At 41.4% G+C, this 19277-nt stretch overlaps 1 protein-coding gene and 1 non-coding gene across 2 annotated transcripts in view; one reads left to right on the top strand and one right to left on the bottom strand.

Annotated features, from left to right (window-relative positions):
* Positions 1-19277, top strand: part of LOC124606874 (juvenile hormone esterase-like) — a 122870-nt gene that overhangs the window by 23716 nt on the left and 79877 nt on the right. The window contains exon 3 of the mRNA XM_047138966.1: positions 16022-16298. Within this exon, the coding sequence (XP_046994922.1) occupies positions 16022-16298 (277 nt within the window). The remainder of the gene's footprint in view (positions 1-16021; positions 16299-19277) is intronic.
* Trnas-gga lies at positions 18608-18691 on the bottom strand. Its single transcript is given in 2 exon segments — positions 18608-18642; positions 18652-18691. It is a non-coding gene; the product is annotated as a tRNA-Ser (tRNA).

Genomic DNA, 19277 nt, shown 5'->3' with positions numbered 1-19277 from the left:
AAGGTGGGTAGATCACGTGACTAATGAGGAGGTACTGAATAGGATTGGGGAGAAGAGAAGTTTGTGGCACAACTTGACTAGAAGAAGGGATCGGTTGGTAGGACATGTTTTGAGGCATCAAGGGATCACAAATTTAGCATTGGAGGGCAGCGTGGAGGGTAAAAATCGTAGAGGGAGACCAAGAGATGAATACACTAAGCAGATTCAGAAAGATGTAGGTTGCAGTAGGTACTGGGAGATGAAGAAGCTTGCACAGGATAGAGTAGCATGGAGAGCTGCATCAAACCAGTCTCAGGACTGAAGACCACAACAACAACAACAATACGAAAAGAGCACGAAATTGCTGGTTCGCTGCATGAGTGAGCAAGAAAAATCGGCAGAAGCAGCGTTACGTGTGTACTGGACACTTAGTAAACACCAAAAACCATTTCCAGATTCTGAAATAATGAAAGAATGTATGTTGGAAGTAGCCTCGGTACTTTTTGAAGAAAAAATGGATGTTGTCGCTGTAATTCAAAGTACTCCAATGTCGGCAAGAAGTAATACAAGAAGAACGGAAATTTTAGCTTCTGATATTGAAAGCACTCTGCTTGAACTTTTGGGAAAGGCACCATGCTACGCCATTGCACTTGACGAATCATATGACATTGTTGATGATGCACAAATATCTATTTTCGTGAGATTTTTCGACATTGAAAATAAGATATTCGGGGAAGAATTGCTCGCAATATTGCCTTTGAAGGGTAACACTCGAGGAGAAGATTTATTCAAAGCTATTGACGCGTTTATTAATAATTCCAACATTCGTTATGATAAAATAGTGTCGCTTTCAACTGCCGGTGCCCCAGTGATGATTGGCAAAGAAAAAGGTGTAGTAAAGAAAATCAGGGATCGGAAACCAGGTCTAATAGCGTATCAGTGTATAGTTCATCAGTCTGCCCTTTGTGGAAAACTCAGTGCTACACTGAAAGAAATAATGGACAGCTTGGTGCAGTCGATTTGTTTTATGAGATCTCATTCTTTTCTTCAACACCGAAAGTTCGAGAAGTTTCGTTCAGAATGTGATGCAGCATATTCTGACTTATTCCAATACAAAAATGGTCGTTGGTTAAGTAAAGGTCAAGTTGTTGAACGTTTCTGGCTAATAAAGGAAGAAGTAGCCTCCTTCTTGCAAACCTTGGATACGCAGGGAGCAAAGAAGCACTTAGGGTTCATAATAAACGAGCGCAATATGCTAGCTGTGGCTTTTCTGGTGGATATTCTGAAATATTTAAATGCGCTCAACGTAGAGTTACAAGGGAATGGGAAATTAATATGTGATCTGATACAAAACGTGTCTGCTTTTCGTCGTAAGCTGGATATTTTTGAAGAAGATATTGCAAGGCATGAATTTATTCATTTCCCAACAATTCTTGAGTATAAAAAAGAGAACTCTGAAGCAGACATTGCAGTGTTTGTAAGATTTCTGTCCGATCTAAGGGACGAATTTGCTACAAGATTTCAAGACTTTGCAGGGATTGGAAAGCTGTCTCAATTCCTAAAATTTCCTTATGAAGTTGATGCATCGGCAGAATGGACTGATGTGGCTGCTAAGTTGTTCAGCGTTTCAAAGTCTAAACGTCAAGTGGAGATAATCGACTTGCAAGAAGATATTTCTTTGCAAATGTATAAAACTGTATCCACTGAAGAATTTTGGGGTAAACATGTTTCAGAAAAATACGAAAATTGTAAGAAAGTAGCTATCAATCTGCCCACTATGTTTTATTCGACGTATATATACGAATAGTCGTTCTCGAAAATGAATTTTTCGAAGAACACATATTGGTCAAGGTAGACGGACGCCCACCTCATAGATATACTTCGCATTTTCTGTACCCCTCGTACACCGAACTTTAAAAAACTGGCTCAAGACCGTCGATGTAATTTCTCACATTGAATATATTACAATATTAACTGAGAACTACTTGTTTTACTTGGTTTACCCCCTTTTTGGAAACTAACTCGAAAACAAAATAAAAAACAGTACCTTTAAATTATTAGTTTTTTTATGGACCTCCATAAAAAATTTTATACCGAAGCCGGACTCCACTGAAAACTACTACCCCTGGGCTAGAGGAACCCAAGTGTGACCACAGCACGAAACTGCAGAGCGTAGTTGCTCAGCCCACTAGTACCTCACAACAGTGCTACTGTGCTAGTGGTGTTCATACAAAGCAGAGCAACGTCTACGATCAAGAAAGAAAACTTTGAATTGTATCTACAATAGCTGCTGAAGGTGACATTTCGTCAAACAGGAATCCAAGTAATTTTGCAGACTGAGAAAGAAGTGACATGAAATATTAGCGTCTCTGCAAGATGATCAGTGGTCTGGTTGGTTTCTTATATGCTCCACTGTACGAGCAGTGTACGTGTGGACTACAACGATGACCATACATGCTTCACAAGTGAAAGTGATACTAAAACAGGTGTCGAACCATGTAGTGCATGGTTGTCCTTGTCGGACAAGGAGTCACAAACCCCGTCTTGAGCGAAATGTAGTAAAGGGCAATCGTTGTCCAACAAGCGGATAGTACACGTAATTACGAACATGAAAGATCATCCGCAGCATATTCAAAAATGCAAATACGAAAAGATTTCGAATAAGTCTGCAGCAATATGACCGTATAGTGCATAAGAAAAACTACGAATATTCGAGGGAGGACAAGGCTCACTTGTTACAAAAACAGGTGTTTGCACGTTTCAAAGATGCTAAATACAGTTTACAGAATGTGCGTGGTAGCGACCTTCGACGTCATGCACATCAGATTTCGCGCCACGTAGATTACGGTGATTTAAATGGAAGCAGGGGATGGTTGCATAACTTCAGACAGTCCCAAAGAACTGGAAGACGTAAGGTAACGAAATTTCAAACAAAGCCTCAACCTGATGATGCACAGCAAACTGCCGAATCGGCCCGAAACGCAGTGAAACTTCTCTCATATTTCTGTAAGAACCATCCGGGATTTGAAAAGGAAACATATATAAAATTAACCCTAGCATTTAGAGGTACCAAGAGATTTGTATCAAGATCAAATGACGCCAATGCCTCAATGTATTCATATACAATTATGCCGACAGTTAATCTCTATAATAAATTAACTGGAAGGTTATTTATTGTGTTGGGAGAAATTGGTGGTGCTCTGCGCCCTTCTGTTCTTTCTCATGTATGTGTTCTCGCAATTGACAGGAGGAATGTTTACGTCACAACAAGCAAGAGTGGGAAAATGGGCGTAAAAAAACTACAACTATGGTATGAGCACTGCTTTTGGCCAATATCTGGTCAAAAAAACTTGCTTCTGCTTGATTTCTGTTCTTCTTCTTCTTGAGGATTATCTACAGTTGGTGCCGCTTCTCCGCCCCTAGTCGCCATTTTCTTCTGTGTTGATTTTCCTCAACATTCATGCGAAATAAAGGCTAAATACCTTGCTGTCCTCTACTGTCACTCGCATAACCTGGCATTCTCTAAGCCAAGTCTGCGAGATTGCTCTTAAATGCAGCTTTAACACAGTCGATGACAGCCCACATCCTTGCCGCAGACCCATATTCATCTCCGTGACGATGTTGTCCATCACAGATCTTCCGGCTCGGAATCCTACTTGCTCTTCTTAATGCTTGTGACTTGTTTCTTTCTCTACCAGATATTTCAGTAACTTCGAGTACAGTGTTCCAACGAAAGGGATCACTGCCAATCCCCTATAATTATTTGTATCAGTACTGACCCTATGTTATTCACCGGTCTTGTGTAACATTTTTTCCATTCCATGGAACATCTCCAGTTAATACTGTTTCAAACAACCTCCTTAGCATATCAAACAATTTAAGTGGACCAAACTTTACCAGCTCTGGACATACTAATCCATAGCCTGGTGCCTTCTTTACCTTCCAGCTCCTCGCATCCTGTTGAGAAACTTTTATATATAAACGCCATAATTCATCTGGTTGCATCCTCACCTCACATTTATATGAAAATTTAAACCATTTTTCCTGGAATAAATGCTTGAAACAGGTTTTCCACCGTACATGCCTAATATTATTGACTTGATCGTTCTCCATGCCTGGTCTGAGTGTAAAACTCGTACTCCTTTAGAGCAAATAAACCCTCCCAGAAAGTGCGTGGCATTGCTGTTCGTAACATATGAAACCACTGGACAAATTCAGCCCCTGGATGTTTCTTTTTCCCGTGCCTGTAATACATATTGTCGTACTATTTACAGCTACACCTTATAGAATTTCCAGCTTCACGACAAGCTCCACAATAGACTGTTTCGCATACTGTTTCACGCCATCACATTCCATCAGTTCTCAACAGCCCGTTACACCAATATGCGTGTATATGCATTCTCTAAGAGTGGATAACTAGCTCAATGTCATGCATAGTTTGTACATCCCAAGGAGGTCGCCTCCGATCTTGATGCTACAAACCTTTGTGAACACCGTGGTGCGCCGTTTTTCATTCCGTGTTCATGATACAAATTAATGGTTTGCTATGAACATTTTTTGAATAACTGCGATGTTCATGTTGTGAGGTGTAATACCTCGCCCTCCTGATGCACATGGCGAGTCATTATCATCTAATATTTTTCCTGTCATAATTGTTAACACACCACTTTCAAATGGGCCTTACTAAAAGGTGAACTTGCGACCTCGCACACAAGGGGCTCCGTGTGAGTCATTAGCTATGGAGCACAGGCTCGATAAGATAACAACTGGAAGGAAATCTGGCATTTTGTTTTCAAAGGATCATCTAAATCGGTTCAGGAAAAAAAGAGACACCTAAATTCAGGTGGTGTTTACATCTATGTACATATGCCATAGTCCACCGTATGGTGCTTGGCTAAAGGTATCTTGTACCGCTGTAACATGTTACCTTACCTGTTCCTATTCCACTGGCAGATGGAGCGAGGGAAAAATATCTTCTTTTGTCTTTGCTGTCTTTACGCGAGATATCCGTTATTGGCAGCGGAATCGTTCTGCAGTCCATCGCAAATGCAATTTCTCTAAACTTTTTCGACAGCGTTTCGTGAAAAGAACGTCCTCGTTTCTCAAGGGATTCCTATTTGAATTCCCAGAGAAATTCCGTAACACTCGCGTGTTGATCGAACAACGCTAACACGTCTAGTAGTGAAGCACTGCACTGCTTCATTTCTTCCTTTAATCTACCTGGTGGAGATAAAGCACGTTAACGTTTAATGCGAAACTATTCACAAACTGAGAGGTGCTCCGTGGTCAATGTACTTCACGAAATTTATCTGGGAATAGGCTGGATTGGAAACCCCTCACAGCACTAATTGTTTATTCTCGCACCAAAAACATGCATATTACACACATTTATGTCTGCATTGTTTTCGACCAAAACTTGGCCACTTCCAATGCATTTCCTGTTCCTTGATAAAGTTCATCTCCTTGTTGGAGGCTGGATGCAGTAGGCATTGAAGCATATGCTGAACATTCTGGTCTTCTCCATAGTCATACTAAATATCATATTAACCTTCTATCTGCCAACTCCAGATTTCAGTCTGTTCATGGTCTTCCGATAGCCAGGCGCAGAGATAAAATACTGCACTCGTATTTTAGAGCACGACGGCTGAAACCCCGTCCTGTCATCCAGATTGAGGTTTCCTGTGCTTTTCCTAACTACTGGCGAATACCCAAACGCTCCTTTCGAAAAGCACGACCAGTTTCTTTCTCACCCATCCCTAACAAGAACTTTATCTCTAATGACCTCGACTTCGAGGAGGTGTTAAACACTAATCTGCCTTAAGAGTTTCTCGTGACGATATCCTTGCATACAATATTCTCGAAGATGTTTCACACACTAATTTTCTTCGCTCAATTTTTCTTTCAACGAAACTTTTGATACAGTGTCTGACTGTTTCCTTATTACGGGTTACACGATGTGCGAATAAGAGATTAAAAATAAAGCGAACATGGTTTGTTATAAATGAGTCAGTGATTTCTAATATCATATTAATACTTTATGAATGAAGCTGGTGTAATATTCTAAAATATTGATAATAAATGTTGAACAATATTTGTAACAAATATTGTAGAGTATTACATCATTGCCGTGTGTGTTTCATTCCTAACGTATAAAATATTCTAGCAAGAGTCAGCGGAACAGTCAGCCAATGCAACTGAATCAAAAGCTTAATCGACAGATCACTTGGGAAAATATCTGTCTCTGCTAATTTGTGAGATTTTATCCACCAAATTTCAGAGTTTTTTAATCTCTCTCGCTTGAACTGGTAATAGAAGTATTTCATGTTAGATAATGGAACACAAGCACTACATCAGATGATAATAAAAGTCCTTGGGCCTTGGTACGGGTCCGTCATATGCAGAATCTTCAGGACAGACGTTTTTCCTCTCTTGCTGAGTCTTTCTTCCGGGAACAGGCTGCTAGCTGCGGCGCACTGTCAAGCATTCGATTTTTAAGGAGACTATTTTCATGTTTACTGCCACGAACGTTCATCAGTGGCTATTTGCCAACGTTGCTGCGATTGACTAACGAGTTTATCGGTGCAACACAGGCAGGAGGCCAAATCGTGCGTCGTCGTAGCACTGAGGACTGACAGGCAAGTCACCGGGAACCAAAAGACGTAGTCACAATCGAAACGGTTCTCACGTCTAACAATTTCTGCTAGCGCTCTAATTTCTTTTTCCACCGATACGATGCTTTAACCGTCGAACACTCTGCGTGGTGTCCGTTTGTTCTATATCGTGTCTCCCTACCACTTTCGCGCAATGACGCTCTGAGCGTGTTTTTTAGGGAATTGACTAGTTTGAACCTGGGACCTGTTGCTGGTAAGGAGACGCCAGACCACACATGACATGTAGAATTCAGAAGAGTTCAGTGAGGATAGCGATGATACAACCAAATACTTAATGATTTCAGCGTCAGCTCCACTGCACTCCCTGTAAAAGAATCTTAATACTAACTAAATTTAGTGGAAGGGGTTCAAGGCTTTCCTATTTTTGGTTAGCTGGTAAAATAACGTCGGAAAAGCAGTTAAGTTTACCATTGGAAATTTTATTCTACTCACAAAACATTGTTTATCAATTGCATTATTGATAGAAGGAAATGTTGTAATACAGGATGGTAAAAACCAACTGTGTTCAACAAAAATTTGAACGAATATTCCCTGAATAGGTTTCCAAGTTCTACAATGGATCGAAGGATGACCTATGCCGTATCACATCTATAATCTAGGTTTAAATTAAGTTTCACAAAAGAGAAAACTATCAAAATGGTCTACAGTGACCCTCAATTATCTTTAATTACTTATCTAACTTGTCATAAATTACAGGGGCTGATGTGGCTTCTCAATAACTATATAACAGAAAAATCATCGCGTTTCACATTTTTACTTCAAGTGGCAAATGTGAACACCATGAGCTTTAATTGACGATCGACACTAGCATTACGCAAAAAGGGGGTGTAACAGATGAGACTTCTGCAGTTCTGAGTGAAGCTTTATGCGCTGTTATGCGGCATCGCGTCCGTTCATTACCTTGTCGGTGTTCGTCAGGGGGCGGCGGGCAGCACAGCTCCACTTACCTCGCCGTCTCCAAAGCAACTCTGTCCTAACTTCTCCTTACTACAATTTACCGAAGTTGGTTTAAAAAAAAAAAAACTATGTGGCTGTGTTTTCATCTGACCAATAAGGGTCTCGATGTTAACCCTAAGCTCTGCCTACAAAAATTCCGTCTATCCAATGAGAAACGTTATACTTTTCGTGGTGGGGCAATGTTTTTAAAGTTTGCAACGTAACAGAGACGCGAAAAAGTCTCACGCTAAAACTTGCAGCTGGTATGGTCCTTTTAGCGTTATCGCAAGATCTATACTGTTCTTCTGGAGGGCTTTATCTTTTAACATGGGCTGGGGGTGGTCCTGACGTAACAGAGACGCGAAAAAGTCTCACGCTAAGAACTTGCGGGTGGTGTGGCCCTTTTTGTGTTATTGTAAGATCTGTACTGTTCTTCTGGAGGGCTCTAGCTTTTAACATGGGCTGGGGGGTGGTCCTAACGTAACAGAGACGCGAAAAAGTCTCACGCTAAAACTTGCGGGTGGTGTGTGGTCCTAGCGGTTAGCTGGCGACGTGGGTGTCCGTCCATTATCGTAGGGCCTTCCAGCTTAACACGGCTCTGCTCTCGGCTTCTGTTCTCGTTTCTACCCTCGGAACTGCGCCTGTCTCACGGTGGGAAGGTATGACATGCATTTAGGCATTCTTGTGTTAGTCTGTGGTATTCCATTTGCTCACTCGCTACTCGTATTACTTTGGTTAATTTAATGTCACGATTTATTCGGAGCTATGTGACATACTACTGGATTTGGTTATCATGTCAGGGATTTCATGGAGGGTGTTGGATTATCCGAAATTATTCGTTCCACTCGACCTACTTGTCTGAGAAAATCTTGTCTAAATGCTTTACTTATATTAAGACCTGTTGCCTGGTTTAATGGTGTCAAGGTAACATATTTAGAAGTAAGTTCCAAAACGACAAATATGAAAATAGTCCATTTTTTGTGCGTGGGAGGGTCCCCATCAAATCTGTTGCAGCTATTTGTTTTAATATTTTAGGGATTATTGGAAACGTAGGTGGTTTGGTTTGGAAAGTGTTGTGTTTAGCCCTCATACATTTTTTGGATTTGACTAATACTGTTCTAATTCGTCTTTCCATATTAGGAAAATGGCTTGTTTGTTTTATTTCTAAAAAGCATTTCTTTGGTCCAAAGTGGCCATTACTTAAATCTGTATACTATATGTACTTATTAATTAGTTCATCTGGGATATAAATTAACCATTCATTCGTTGCAACATTTCGTCTAAAAAATAAAACGTTGTTTTTTACGAGATAGTGCTCTCGAATGTCTGGAAAATCCTTACTTCTCCACTTGTGTTTGATTCCTAGTATTTCGGGATCTTTGTCCTGTTCTTTGCCTATGTTTTTCAATGCTGTCGTAATGTAGTTTTCGAAAGGTACTTGTTTCATATAATACGTTGTAAACTGGTCTTCTGCTGCTTGCAAACCTATGTTATTGGATGCACCCTGTGGACATCGTGATAAAGCATCTGCTAATACATTCGCTGGTCCTGGTATGTGTGTAATAGTGAAGTCAAATTCTTGTAGTATTAACATCCATCTGGCTAACCTCCCATGAGTTAGTTTGGCGGATAACAGAAATTCTAATGCTTTGTGGTCAGTGTACACTTTTGTTTTTCTTCCGAATAGGAAGTATCGTAAACGTTGGAAGCCCCATACAATGGCCAGTGCTTCCAGCTCTGTGACTGAATAGTTTTTCTCGCTTTTTGTGAGTACCCGACTGGCAAATGCAATTGCTCTATATGATCTTAGCCCTGCCTGTTCGTATTCTTGGAATAAAACGACTCCTAAACCTGTTTTCGCGCTATCAGTGGCCATACAAAAATTTTGTGTTAGATCAGGATGAGCTAAAATCGGTTATGGTATTAGTGCGTTTTTCACATTTAAAAATTCTTCATTGGCTTGTTGATCCCATACCCATGGCGTGTTTTTTCCAGTCAATGCACATAGGCGTGGTGTTGCGAGAGAGTCGATCCAAATAAAATTTTTATAGAATCCGGTGAGACCTAGAAATCCTCTGAGAGTTTTCTTATTATATGGAGTGCAGAATTATTTGATTGCCGTTAGTTTTTCTGGGTCGGGCATTACCCCTTTCTCGGAAATTATGTGTCCTAGAAATTTGACCTCTCGCCTTCCAAATTTGGATTTTGTTATATTTACTGTGAACCCATGCTCTTTCATGATCTGTAAAAACTGATTTAATGTGTCGTTGTGATGTTCCCAAGAGGGTTCTGCTATAATCACATCATCAACATAACAAGTAATTTTTTGTAAAATTTCAGGACTGAGTATAGTATTAAATCCCCTAATAAACGGTGCTGATGATATGTTTAAACCAAATGGCAATCGTTTAAACTGGTAACATCCACCGAATACGATAAATGCTGTAAATTTTCTACAATCTGGGGCCAATTCTATTTGCCAGAAACTACTCCGTAAATCAATTGATGAAAATATCTTAGCACCGTGGAAGTTTTGTATCAATTCCTCTAATTTTTCTGGCGATCTGTCTCAGTGATTATGATTTTTTTGATCTGTCTGGAATCAAGCACTAACCTGATGTTCTCATCTCGTTTTTGTACAATATGGAGCGGGCTGTTATATGTGGAGGTAGCTGGTTCAATAATATTGTCATCTAACATTTTAGATATCTCCGGGAATACTTTATTCCTGTAGCTTAATGTGATTGTATAGGGTGGCACTCTAAATGGTTTGTGCTGTTTTACTTCAAACTTATACTGAAAGTGTTTAATACTGCCAGTCTTAGGTAAAAATACCTCTGCTTTATCTCGTAAAATACCCTCTAATTCTCTTTTACTGTGTTCCGAAATACCTTGAACTTCTTGCAATTTTTCGTCGATTACTTTATGGACTTCTAAATTGAGTTGAGGCGATTCGCCCTTTTGTGCATACCATTCTAATTCTTCATCCTCTTTATCTCGCGTCATTCTTAATTGTTTGTTTATAACTGGTATTTATTCTAATTTTAGCTTTTGCTCAAAGAGAAGTGTGACATTCCCGAATGTTACGCTACCTTTCCCCATATCTATTATCGCTCGTCTCTCATTTAAAAAATCTGCACCTCTAATCAAATCTACAGTTAGTTTAGGTATAATCACGAAGTTGGCTTCGATCTTTTGACCTTGGCACGAAAGAGTTAACTTTGCTTGTCTCGTAACTTCCGCAGCATTGTTTCTAATAGGACCTGTTACTTTAATCTTACGTGTTTTCAGAACTGGCAATTCCTCATTGGCATTACACGGCATGAATAAATTTTCTGAGATCGCAGTCAGTTCACTTCCGCTATCAATTACAATATTGACTGGGATACGCTTTACCATGGCCTTCACAATTTGTTGAATTTGAAAGGGTTGGTTATGTTCTTCTTCTTCTTGCATCAACGAATCCTCCACTGAATCATACATGAGTCTTTTTAGGAATTTCCCTTGTGAATTCGAACTTCCTGTAGGATAAGCTTCGACTGCTACTTCTCTCTTATTTCCTCTTCTCTATTTCTTCCTTCATTTACGCTTTCTTCAACATCCTCTACTTTTTCCTCATCCTCGTCTATCTTCTCCTTCTTCGTCGCTACTTCCACATAATCGCATCTAAATGCTCTAATTATCGCTTCATAACTTCCTTCATTATATACGTTGGGTTGTGTGCCCACTCGTAACTTATTTTCAACTTCTGTCGACTGCGCACTGTCCTCATTGAATTCGCTTTCCCTGGTTTCCATCTCAAATAGCTCTGCAATACTCATTACTTCGTCCGTTCCTCCTACTTTCGTTGTGCATGCCTCTGGTAATTCATCTTCCTCGTCAGTATTCTCCCAATTAATTTCGTCCCAACACGATATTGTTATTTTCTTGTCTTCGTTTTCATCTGGTCCCTGCCGATTTGTTTCTTCCTTCTTCTCTTCTCGTGATAAGATATTTCAAGGTGCTGCAATTGTCCTGGGTCGGTGCATCATTCTCTTTGGCATGGGCGCTTAGCTGTCAATTCGAACGTTTATCGAGGTTTGGTGGTCTTACCTCCACCTCTACTATCTGTATTCTCTTTTCTTGTTCAGCTTGTTGATAGTGGTTTCTTTGTTGATAATTTGTCGGTCTATTGGTTCTCCAGTACCCGTTCCGGTTGTCGTTATTCCCTCTGTAATAGTTGTTGCCGTTCCTGGGTGAATTATAGTTATTGCCATTTTCTTTGTTGAAATCTATTGTCGTTTCTTGGTGCAAAGTAATCACATGGTTCCTAATTATTGTTTCTTCGTACTGTGTCTTGTGGATTCCACTGCTTTTTGCTTTCGTTTTCACTTGCGCTTCGTCTTTTTCTTGCGTCATCTTCCGAAAATACGAACTCTAGTTCCCTTAGAATACCTTTAAATGCTTCGACGTCATTGCCTCCGCGACCTACTAATGATTGCTGGTATTTCAATGGTAGCTACATCGCGCATAATTTAATCAACTCTCCGTCACTGTATGGTACATCTAAGCATTGATTTTTCTTTGCCATTAATTCGAAAAATTTCACGGGACTCTTCTCTCCTGAATTTTCAAAATATGGGTTCTGCAATAATTCGTACTTCACTCTGTTCTGTGCTTCGCTGGACCAATATCGTGAGAGAAACTTCTCTCTGAAATCTTCGTACGATCAGCATGTCGCTGCAATATTTTGCATGGTGTCTGCGACTGTTCGCGACATGTGTGCCCATATAAAGTCTAATTTGTGTGCTAGCGTCCAGTGTTCTGATAATCCTTCTCGGAGTTGATCAATAAAAGTTCGTGGATGTAATGAGCTTCCTTCTCGAAAGTGTTGAAATTTTCTGACTGTGAGGAAATGATCGTTGTACTTCGTCATAGTTCCATATGAAATTTGCGATTCTTCGCCACTTTTGTTTCTGATCATTTCTCCCGCCGTTCTTTCCGGTTGTGGTAGATCCATTGGATATTGTCCACTGTAACTTTCTGCGTACCCGCGGTGCAGGCTGTCTGATTTCACGTATGTTACTTTCCGCCCGTGATTGGAATCGCAAATGCGTAATATCTTCGTTAATTGCTTGTTTTTCCGGTGCTGTTACAGATACGGATGTGGTTGCAGACTCTGTGCTTGTTCGATCCTGTTCACTACGCTCTTCAATGGTTTGCAACAACTCTGTTCGCAATTTCTGAAATTGTCGCTTCGTTTGCGCTTCTATTTTGACTATGCGGTCATCATATCTTTTCAGCGCTGCTTTTGTGATACGTTTGTGTAACACACTGTTTTCAACAATTTTACGCGTTGTACCTGCTGCTTGTCTAGTAATTACGTTTATCTGTTTCTCTAGTTTCTTGACTTCTCCCTGGGTGTTGTTACGTAATGTTTTGATCTCGTTCTGAATGTCATTACACAATGTTTGTACGTCCGCTTGTACCTTGTCAATGTCTGTTCTCAATTGATTGTGACCTGTTATTAAGTTTCCTATCACTTCTCGAGATTCTTTTGCCTCGTCTTCAATATGACTTAGGTGTAACTGAACGTTTTTGTTTTGTTCTTTAATCTCACGTATTTGTCTCGTGGTTTCTGCATTCTGAATTTTAATTTGGTTCGCTATGTTTTTATTTTGCCTTGTCATGGTTTCCGTAATTTGTTGTAATAATTCTGCCAGATTGGTGGGTCCTATTGCGTTTTCTTCCGACGTCCTAATTGCATTGAACTGTGCTGTGACGCGTTTCTGCTCGCATTCCTTGTACTCTGTGGTGAGGCAGCTCTGATTACTTGTATTATGACTTCTACGTATTCAAGACGCAAGTTAGAATCCTCATCGACTGTCTCTCTACTTTCCTGCTCCTCTGTCGTATGCTGACTTATGTTTTCTATGCCTTGACGTACATTATCCTCGTTATGGTGCGTTATCTGTCCTATTTCTCGCGATACTGCATCGTCTGTTGTACTGTCCTCTATTCTCTGTCCAAAGGTCATTCAGGGTCTCTACCTCGATTCGGTCAAGGTCTCGATCTGCCACTGCTAATCTTTCCGAATCCCTTATTTTCTGTTTTAAAAGCAATTCACGCGCCCTACTTCGAGTCAACATGCGCTCATACGATCTCACGCGTTTCATAAACTTTTTACACACACGACTTGACAAACCATTCACTTACTTGTTGGGTCAGAATCAACTTGTCAACGATGTATCCGCCACCTGTGCGCTTGCGTTGGAGAGAAAACTTAATTACAACAATATTAAAATTCATAACTTAATTATGCTATTGTCTCTGCTAGAATGTCTATCTATTGAATACTTTATTACTATCTATCGCTGCAGCTACTGTTTTCGATTATGTATAACTTTAAGAAAAAAATATTTTACTACGAAAATTTTTCAACATGATATTTTTCTGACCTAGTTAGGCATGTGGTCGACCTTCAATCATGGTATTTTACCATCCTGACAGGGTCCCCATTTTCTACCATTCTGCGTGGTGTCTGTTTGTTCTATATCGTGTCTCCCTACCACTTTCGCGCAATGACGCTCTGAGCGTGTTTTTTAGAGAATTGACTAGTTTGAACCTGGGAACCTGTTGCTGGTAAGGAGACGCCAGACCACACATGACATGTAGAATTCAGAAGAGTTCAGTGAGGCTACCGATGATATAACCAAATACTTAATTATTTCAGCGTCAGCTCCACTGCACTCCCTGTAAAAGAATCTTAATACTAACTAAATTTAGTGGAAGGGGTTCAAGGCTTTCCTTTTTTTGGATAGCTGGTAAAATAACGTCGGAAAAGTAGTTAAGTTTACCATTGGAAATTTTATTCTACTCACAAAACATTGTTTATAAATTGCACTATTGATAAAAGAAAATGTCGTAATACAGGATGGTAAAAACCAACTGTGTTCAACAAAAATTTGAACGAATATTCCCTGAATAGGTTTCCAAGTTCTACAATGGATCGAAAGATGACCTATGCCATATCACATCTATAATCTAGGTTTAAATTAAGTTTCACAAAAGAGAAAACTATCAAAATGGTCTACAGTGACACTCAATTATCTTTAATTACTTATCTAACTTGTCATAAATTACAGGGGCTGATGTGGCTTCTCAATAACTATATAACAGAAAAATCATCGCGTTTCACATTTTTACTTCAAGTGGTAAATGTGAACACCATAAGCTTTAATTGACGATCGACACTAGTATTACGCAAAAAGGGGGTGTAACAGATGAGACTTCTGCAGTTCTGAGTGAAGCTTTATGTGCTGTTATGCGGCATCGCGTGCGTTCATTACCTTGTCAGTGTTCGTCAGGGGGCGGCGGGCAGCACAGCTCCACTCACCTCGCCGTCTCCAAAGCAACTCTGTCCTAACTTCTCCTTACTACAATTTACTGAAGTTGGTTTAAAAAAAACTATCTGGCTGTGTTTTCATCTGACCAATCAGGGTCTTAATGTTAACCTTAAGCTCCGCCTACAAAAATTCTGTCTATCCAATGAGAAACGTTATACTTTTCGTGGTGGGGCAATGTTTTTAAAGTTTGCAACGTAACAGAGACGCGAAAAAGTCTCACGCTAAAACTTGCGGGTGGTGTGCGGTCCTAGCGGTTAGCTGGCGACGTGGGTGTCCGTCCCTTTTCGTAGGGCCTTCCAGCGTAACACAGCTCTGCTCTCGGCTTCTGTTCTCGTTTCTACCCTCGGAATTGCGTCTGTCTCACGGTGGGAAGGTATGACATGCATTTAGGCATTCTCGTGTTAGTCTGTGGTATTCCATTTGCTCACTCGTTACTCGTATTACTTTGGTTAATTTAATGTCACGATTTATTCGGAGCTATGTGACATACTACTGGATTTGCTTATCATGTCAGGGATTTCATGGAAGGTGTTGGATTTACCAGACACCTTACAACCGAAATGCGAAAATTAAGGAACTCTGTATCTTGACTGCGTATTTCACTACATTCCTTTACGGCTGACTGTTGTGTTATTGAGGCTGTTGTGTTATTGAGGCGTACACGTGGTTGATGCTGTTTTAAACGTCTTTTGACTGCACGACCAGCCTCCCATGTTATACTGGCACCTAATTTCGTATACTGCTACAGTCTGTAGTGAAACTGGTTGTTCTTTCGTTGATCTCAAGATATCTGTTGTTTTACGGTTTCTAGAAGAAAAAGCTACAATATGATAATGATTTTATTTTAATATAGTGTTGTGATATGAAATAATTTTATTTTAAACAACGAAGATATGTCTGTATAAGAAATGATTGTCATGTGGTATAGTTCCACAAAATATTCACAATTCGTCCTATTTCAAAGAATCTCTCTCAGATTATAACGCAGTTTCCATAAATCACCTAGTACAATAGTTTATCAAGGTACGATTTTTGTTCCCTTTGTCTCAGGCCCCGCAGCCAGCAGCAGGCTGGGATGAAGTGCGGAACGCGACCCAGTACGGCAGCGACTGCGTCCAAGAAGACGGCAGCGGCTCAGAGGACTGCCTCTACCTGAACGTGTACGTGCCGGGAGTGCCAGAAGATGGCGCCAAGCTGCCCGTCATGTTCTGGGTGCACGGCGGGGGGTTCGTGCGTGGTGGGGGCTCGGACCGCGAGTACGGGCCAGACTTCCTCGTCTCCTACGGTGTCATACTTGTCACCATAAACTACCGGCTCGGAGCTTTTGGTATGCACTGTTGTCCTGATGGTAGCTCACATTTTCAGTGCCTTTTCTCAGTCTTGACGACACACATATGTAGTCGCAACCATATCGTGACAGAATGTATCATTACACTATCTGGCCAAAAGTAACTATAAACCCATATTTAATGCAGAATTGACCGTTGCATTTCAAAGGAGGGAGACCGGCAGTGTAAAAGCAGGCTGGGTGTATTTTGTTCCCAGTTGTGAAGCCATAATAGAAGACCTGGTAGATCAGCTCACTGACGTCGACTAATCATTGGGTTTCTCCCGAGTAACAAATTCATGAAGGACGTTTCAACCCTTAGACGCTGTCCAAGTCCGCTGTTGATGACGTGATTGTGAAATGTAAATGGGAAGAAGCAGCCACAGTTAAAACAAGGCCAGACAGACCTCATTTACTTGCACACAGGGACTGTCGAACACTGCAGAGAGTGGTTGTCAAAATTCGCATGCAGTCAACGGGAGGAATCACAATAAAGTGTAGTGCCGGACGATGAAACGCTTGTGACACCCGTGGCGGCACTTTAGTGTGTCATATCGAGCCCAGATGTACTTCTGGAGGAGGTCGAGCAGGACCTACAACGCACACAAGATATTAGATTACTTTACCAAATTTTGAAAAATATATAATATTTAACTTGGCAATAGTCCATGTCGACAAAAAATGTATGTGTACTCGTATATGTTACTGTCGTTGAATTCAACAACTCACCATTTTTTACACAAATCAGAATTATAGTCATATCTTAATGTTTATTTGACTCTAAACATGATATAATGTTCTGGCTTCTACTCTACTGACCATTAAAATTGCTACACCACGAAGATGACGTGCTACAGACGCGAAATTTAACCGACAGGAAGAAGATGTTCTGATATGCAAATGATTAGCTTTTCAGAGCATTCACACAAGGTTGGCGCCGGTGGTGACACCTACAACGTGCTGACATGAGGAAAGTTTCCAACCGATTTCTCATACACAAACAGCAGTTGACCGACGTTGCCTTGTGAAACGTTGTTGTGATGCCTCGCGCAAAAGGTCGGATTGTAGCCCATCGCGATTGCGGTTTGTCGTATCGCGACATTACTCCTCGCGTTGTTCGAGATCCAATGACTTTTAGCATAATATGGAACCGATGGGTTCAGGAGGGTAATACGGAACGCCGTGCTGGATCCCAACGGCCTCGTATCACTAGCAGTCGAAATGATAGGTATCTTATCCACATGGCTGTAACGGATCATGCAGCCACGTCTCGATCGCCGAGTCAACAGATGGGGACGTTTGCAAGACAACAACCATCTGCACGAACAGTTCGACGACGTTTGCAGCAGCATGGACTATCAGCTCGGAGACCATGGCTGCGGTTACCCTTGACGCTGGATCACAGACAGGAGCGCCTGCGATGGTGTACTCAGCGGCGAAACTGGGTGCACGAATGGCAAAACGTCATTTTTTCGGATGAATCCAGGTTCTGTTTACAGCATCATGATGGTCGCCGGCCGCGGTGGTCTCGCGGTTAAGGCGCTCAGTCCGGAACCGCGCTACTGCTACGGACGCAGGTTCGAATCCTGCCTCGGGCATGGATGTGTGTGATGTCCTTAGGTTAGTTAGGTTTAAGTAGTTCTAAGTTCTAGGGAACTGATGACCACAGACGATAAGTCCCATGGTGCTCAGAGCCATTTGAACCATTTTTTTGATGGTCGCATCCGTGTTTGGCGACATCGCGGTGAACGCACATTGGAAGCGTGTATTCGCCATAGCCATACTGGGGTATCGTCTGGCGTGATGGTATGGGGTGCCATTGGTTACACGTCTCGGTCACCTCTTGTTCGCATTGACGGCACCTTGAACAGTCGGCGTTACATTTCAGATGTGTTACAACGCGTGGCTCTACCCTTCACTAGATCCCTGCGAAGCCCTACATTTCGGCAGGATAATGCACGACCGCATGTTGCAGGTTCTGTACGAGCCTTTCTGGATGCAGAAAATGTTCGACTGCTGCCCTGGCCAGCACATTCTCCAGATCTCTCACCGACTGGTCAATGGTGGCCGAGCAACTGGCTCGTCACAATACGCCAGTCACTACTCTTGAGGAAGTGTGGTATCGTGTTGAAGCTGCATGGGCAGCTGTACCTGTACACGCCATCCAAGCTCTGTTTGACTCTATGCCCAGGCGTATCAAATGGTTCAAATGGCACTGAACACTATGGGACTTAACTTCTGAGGTCATCAGTCCCCTAGAACTTAGAACTACTTAAACCTAACTAACCTAAGGACATCACACACATCCATGCCCGAGGCAGGATTCGAACCTGCGACCGTAGCGGTCGCGCGTTTCCAGACTATAGCGCCTAGAACCGCTCGGCCACTCAGGCTGGCCCCAGGCGTATCAAGGCCGTTATTACGGCCAGCGGTGGTTGTTCTGGGTACAGATTTCTCAGGATCTATGCACCCAAATTACGTGAAAATGTAATCACATGTCAGTTCTAGTATAATATATTTGTCCAATGAATACCCGTTTATCATCTGCATTTCTTCTTGGTGTAGCAAGTGGCCAGTACCGTAATTCAACTCGCTGGAATCGCTTAACTGCGAGGTCGCAAGTTCACTCTTTAGTATGCCTTGTTTGAAAGCGTTGTGCTAACAATTACGACAGGAATAAATATTAGCTGCTAATCATTTACCATGTGCATCAGGAGGTTGACAGAAAAGTGAATGTCCAGGAGGTGCCAAGGTCAACCTCCAACGAGACGTATGTATTACACTTCACAAAATGGACATTGCTGACATTCAAGAAATGTTCAAAACAAACCATTAACTTCCAGCACGAACACCAAATGAAAAACGGCGCTCTATAGTGATCACAAAGGTTCGCACTATCAAGATCTAAGGCCATCTCCTTGAGAGTTAAAAATCGTGCAGGTCGTTCAGCTAGGTATCCACTCTTACAGAATGAATATA

This window comes from Schistocerca americana, chromosome 3, assembly GCF_021461395.2.
Source record: "Schistocerca americana isolate TAMUIC-IGC-003095 chromosome 3, iqSchAmer2.1, whole genome shotgun sequence".
Lineage (NCBI taxonomy): Eukaryota > Metazoa > Arthropoda > Insecta > Orthoptera > Acrididae > Schistocerca > Schistocerca americana.
The sequence above is the reverse complement of the archived record's forward strand: the minus strand, read 5'-3'. Positions and strand labels throughout refer to the sequence as shown.